We start from the raw sequence: 5,930 nt of genomic DNA, 5'->3' as shown, positions 1-5,930 counted from the left end.
GGATACAAGTACCTGCTCACCGTCATCGATATATTTTCAAAGTTTGCTTGGGCCGTGCCAACGAAGAGCAAGAATGCTAAGGATGTGATGACAGCTATGAAATCTATACTGCTGCAGGGACGGATACCGAAGAAATTGCAAGTGGACGAAGGTCGTGAATTTTACAATACCGAATTCAAGAATCTAATGCAAAAACATGGTATTGCTATGTACTCGACATTCAGCAACTTGAAGGCATCGATCTGTGAACGTTTCAATCGTACTTTAAAAAATATTATGTGGAAACAATTTAGCCTGCAGGGTGACCATCGTTGGTTAAACATCTTATCAGACCTGCTATCCTCTTACAATGGTAGTAAACATCGAACCACTGGTATGAAACCGATAGACGTCACTGCTAGAAACGAAAAAAAATTACTGCATCGAGTGTACAAGAATTTCAAAATCAAACCCACACTTAGACTTGCAAAATTTAAAGTTGGAGACAAAGTTCGAATAAGCAAATTCAAACACATTTTTGAAAAAGGCTATACACCTAACTGGACAACGGAAATTTTTACGATAAGCCAAGTGGAGAATACCCATCTGGTGACGTACAAACTCAAAGACTACCAGGATCATCCTATCGAAGGTGGCTTTTATCATCCTATCGAAGGCGGATTTTACGAACAGGAACTTACCAGAGTCAAGTACCCCGACATATACCTTGTGGAGAAGGTGTTGAGGAAACGTGGGAATAGACTTTTCGTTAAATGGTTAGGTTTCGATGAATCGCATAATACTTGGATTAATAGGTCGGACTTATAAGGAGTTTGAAATAAAACAAAACTTACAATAATTAATTTTTAAAATGTATAAAAAATTTATTTAAAAGCACATACAAAAAATATTTTTTTTTAATTTTTTTTATGTTTTTTTTTTTTTATATTTCCTCCTCCGATTCGTAGTCAGAGTCCCTGCAAAAATAGATAATAATGATATTACTATTCATGTGTAAATAGAATTGATTAATATACGCACCAATTATAGCCAACTAGCGGGACGCATCCCGAAAAGATATCTTAACGAAAAAATATCCTCTCTAGCCCAATCCTCCTCCTCGAAGAGGAACCAGCCGTTGTATTCACGTTGAGCCCGTCGCTCGCTCCTCTTCGCCACCATATCTTTAATCGAAATGTATCCGTTAAGCTGTTACAATGAAACAACACGTTATATAATAAAACTTTTTTGAAATATTTAGTTAGTGTATTAAGAGAAACTTAGAAGACACAACACTCACGCTCAACATTATTTTACGTCCTCGCACCATGGTTGCGTATACTATTCTAACTCTGAGTCGAGTCGGATGAATCGCTCCAGCTTACCCCCACTTGTAGTTCCTAGAAAAACTAGGATCTAAATGCACACACGAGCGAACGGTCCACTTGACCATTGTATATATTGCACTCAGGACAATAAACACTTGGATGATGCCATCCAGATGATTGGTACGCGTTGAGGTTATGATGAAAAATTCATTTTTTCCTTGCACACGGTTACATATTTTAACATATTTTATAACCCCATGGGAGGGTATCCGTCGTATGAGCAACAATCACTCTCTTATCATCATTCCAACTTAATGCTGTTTTCTTTTGCTCAACAGTATAAACCTCATGCTTTTTGCTTTGAATCAAATTTTGAGGTTTAATCAAATTTTTTCGACACTCGAGACACTGTAGATAATCATCGAAGGTTATGGTCTTTAACGTAGATCCTTTGATTCCTTTCGCACGCTTCCTATCCCTAGTTTCGCCTAAAATTCGAAAACTATACAATTTCGCTCGCAGTCCTACGAACTCCGTCATGATTTTACCATTATTTTCATCCTTCATCAGACCTAGAACTTTCTTATTGACTAATGGTATACCGTATACATTATCCGACGGATAGTCTGAAGTGTCGAATCTGTGTACATCGCGCTTAATTAATTCGTATACGTTGGGAACATTAAAGTGGTATATCAAGCTATCCGTGTCGGTGTACATTAATTTTGCTTGCTCGCCGAAAGTCTTCTTGATGTAGTTATAGTGAAAATCATAAATATATGTTTTAGAGATGTCCAGAATTGAAAATCCTACGTATATAGGTTTATTGAATTTAATTCTGGTACGATTCAATTCGATTATAACCATATTCTCCTCAAAGACGGTGCAACTATGAAAATTCGGTTTTGTTATGAGAGCTTTCGCTCCATACCTCCCATCCCACTTACAATTAGTAATGAGTCTAACGTCTTTTTGCTTCCTAACGTTCTCCATTGTTTTACCAAAAACCGAATTATTCATCAGTTTGTAAAAGTTTTTCTCGAAATCATTTCTAGATTTTTTCCTCATCTCCGTATTTAAATCTATACATTTTTTTAACCATGGAGCTTGATTAAACTTTAAAACTCTAGGAATTTTTGCTAATTTCATGCCTAAACTTAAGCATTGTTTTAAATTCTCATAATGAATGATGTATCTTTTTTTCGGTAGAAGTGTAGTCATTAACTTTCTCCCATTACATCGTGAGAGAGGAGGTACAAAATGCTCGGGGCATAGTGGTAAGTCTTTTTAAACTTCATGAAGCTCCGCGGGGCACTCTAAATCTACTTCAAGTATATGTCCTATAGTGGAATTATTGGGAATCTTACAAATATCCAGTTGTTCGATATTTTGTTCCCATTCGAACGAGTTTAACGGTAGGAAGTGACTCATAGCTGCACCGTACAAGTTATTGACATCATAGTACATGAGGTATGATTCTTCTTTGGTTGGATCGAAATCCGCGCCCATATATCTATTGTTAGCCTTGGCGTATCTGTTAGAACATTGGGCTATGCCGCCACGGATACCTCGCTCGACAAACAATAACATTTCTACATCATCGAGGAGTTCCATTTCAACGCCCGTACAATTGAGCATAGCATCGAAAGCAAGTCCGGGTGCGGTATAATAATGCAAAGGATCTAACTTATACGTAGAGAAGCAGTTGCGTCTAAAATTTTCGAAAATATCAGCCAAAAGTAAAACATCGGTTTTTAGATACAAATCGGAATATTCACCCAAAGTTTTAATATTAAACGTACACCAAACATTACACGCATGCGCATAGTCACTCTCAGAAATTTCCTCGTTATTCAATTGCGAAAAAAAAATTTCTTTCGATGGTAATTGCGTCTCTTCGAGTTTTTCCCAACAATCAACATAGTCGTATGGAAATACACCTTTCCTCGTTAACAGTTTAAATTTCTCCGCATTGTCACAATGTTTATGTGTAATGATTTTCTCGGAATCATTAAGATAGGAGGATAATTTTTCAATGCTGCTCGCCATAAATCTGAATGAATCGATGAATCGAAAATTTATAATTGTATCTTTAATGTTCTTTGTAAACGATATATATCTTTCTTTGTTGACCGGTAAAAGATTTACGGAACCTTCGAAGGAAGTAGCTAGAGCCTTAATCAGAAAGTGCGAATCGTAGCCAGACAGGTTGTGAAAAACTATGGGAATAGTATGTGAGTTTTTATAATTCAAATTGCAACCGGGATGCGCCGCACCGCGATACTTGCCTGTAAAATGACAATGATCGTGATGCTTGACATCTTGCAATGTGAATGGTTTCTCACAAATATGACAGATCTTTGCGGAATTAAATTGTTGCGTCTGTTCGAGACTCAGTGGTTCCATGGGTACAATACGTTTATGATAAATTTCTAAAGATCGTGCTAATTCCTGCAGTTCATCCATAAACCACTCGATACAATTATTTCCACGATTACTTTTGAATTTGGATAAAGACTCGTCGAAGGCGCACTTGAGGTAATATGCGATACTGTGTGGAACATGATTTTGGTACAGTATCGTGTTTGATGCTTTGGACGCATTTACAACTGGTTTCAACATACATTCGATATCAGCATAAATGACAAACGGTACACTTTCTTGATACTTGTAATTTTTGAACTTCAGCAATTTTTCCTCATCATTTGGCAAAATCACTCTACACTTATTTATAATCGCACAATCGAGTTTATGTTTTTCGAAAGAGTTTTCAGTTTGAAAATGGCACAAGCATCTATCGCACAGTCTAATATGACCGTTATGTTTTGAAATTTGAGAACTTAGCAGTCGAGATAAATTTCGGATCCATGCAAAATGGTAAATTCCACTTTTTGACAAAAATTCCATGTTCAAATTATCATCATCATCACTTTCCACGTCATTTTCACTTTGCACCATCAGAACATGAATTGGAGATTTATTTTTCGGATGTGCAGCCATAAGCTGGACTTCCGAAAAGTGATTATTGTGCGATTTTTTAGATTTCCACATATTGGTTGCCAGGCCGCCTTTAGTACTGACTTAGCGCATTGCTACACGCGTGAACTACTTGGCCTGGCGTTTGTCAATGGGGTCAGGAGACTCCCAGCACAACATTCTCTCCTTGAAGGCTGATTCCAAGTCATCCCAACGTACTCTGTCACTTCTTCTCTCTTACAGTTCCTTCACCTCTTTTTTGAAGATGCTGTTTAAATTTTTCATTCAACGATTTTAGTATTCCAATGGTTGTCAAGATTTTGGTTTTCTCCCCGTTCGTAAGTGCAACATTCCTCAGAATTTTGTTCAGAAGTCGAATATTTTGAGTACCAAACTTTGTCCACTTTGTAATTTCCACAATCGATGATTCTTTCTTGAGCAGTTTATATGCTTCTTCCATAATCTTAATCAATTTCTTACACTTTGCAGAATCCATTTTTCCCTCGTTAAAAACGTTTACAATAAAGTACACTCGATGAGGTTTGAACGTCAATGATTGGTCTACATGACGAGCGGTCTTTTATACGTCTAATGCATGAGCTCCCCTCATCATTACCTATTTTAGGTATAACAATAATAATATTAAAAGCGGTGCGAAAACTTGTGCATTAAAATCGACAACGGTTCTAATTGTCTATCCCTTCATTAATGTGCTCGTGTGTGTGTGTATGTGTGTGTGTGTCATTCCAAGAACATTATTCAGCTCGGCGGTGATATAAACAAATCGTCGGTAGCTCCTAACCATCAAAGACACATGCCGAACACCAAATCTAGCCTTTGTGTAACCCTATATTTTTTCCGGCTCGACAAAACCGTTGACCATCTAGCCCGAGATAATGTTAATCATACGTAGAAGGACTTCACGCTTTATTCATTAGCCTAAAGATTGGCACTCTATAAGAAGTATGGTGAGATTGCAGTTCACTTGACATTTTATTACCATTGGAGTACGAAGTGCGAACAGTCAGTCGATCAAGTGCAAAACGGGTACACACAATTTTTACGTAAGTTCACTTTATCTTGGATATTGCATAAGTGAAGTGCAAAATTTAAAATGGTTGAAATATGTTAACGTTAACATAAATTAAAAAATTGATTGTCAATTAATTATAGAATGGAATATAGACGAGGAATCAGAAATATTAGAATTTTCATCCCAATTGAATGGATACAAAGGGCTTCCGACGCCGCTATTAAGGAGGCTGTAGCCGTAGGGCTACTAATGTACCGACCTGAGATTCGTAATAACCTCACTGTGTTTGCAGAATTAGTGGGAGTTACAACTAAACTCGTTGTAAGAAATAACAACGAGTATTGGTTCCTGCGATTAAGTGATGTGAATGGTACGTATAAAAAAAAAACATTTGTTTCTTATTTCAAAAGTATTAGAAAAATCAATCTATATATATTGTAACGTAATTTTCTTTAACTTGACCCGACACCGATAGCAAGACATACGGGAACGACTATCTTCGAGAACCAACCTACGTTACCTTCGGCCGTCCACCCGTCGTCCGTGTATCAGCAAGCCAGGCGGACGCCAGTCAATTCTTTTTTCACCGGGAACTGACGAGCCGGTATAAACTG

General features: G+C 37.2%; 2 protein-coding genes across 2 annotated transcripts; one reads left to right on the top strand and one right to left on the bottom strand.

The window, feature by feature from the left end:
* Window positions 1-284: 284 nt before the first annotated feature.
* LOC112494811 lies at window positions 285-636 on the top strand (the record flags this gene model as incomplete). Its single annotated transcript, XM_025088102.1, is given in 1 exon segment — window positions 285-636. A coding segment is annotated over 1 exon segment (261 nt), but the record flags the coding sequence as incomplete, so codon positions are not given.
* Window positions 637-2,594: 1,958 nt separating this feature from the next.
* On the bottom strand, window positions 2,595-4,236 carry LOC112494812 (the record flags this gene model as incomplete). The annotated part of the gene is given in 2 exon segments (XM_025088103.1): window positions 2,595-3,360; window positions 3,592-4,236. Coding segments are annotated over 2 exon segments (1,411 nt in total), but the record flags the coding sequence as incomplete, so codon positions are not given.
* Window positions 4,237-5,930: the final 1,694 nt, after the last annotated feature.

This window comes from Cephus cinctus, unplaced genomic scaffold, assembly GCF_000341935.2.
Source record: "Cephus cinctus unplaced genomic scaffold, Ccin1 Ccin1_scaffold0824, whole genome shotgun sequence".
NCBI lineage: Eukaryota > Metazoa > Arthropoda > Insecta > Hymenoptera > Cephidae > Cephus > Cephus cinctus.
The sequence above is the reverse complement of the archived record's forward strand: the minus strand, read 5'-3'. Positions and strand labels throughout refer to the sequence as shown.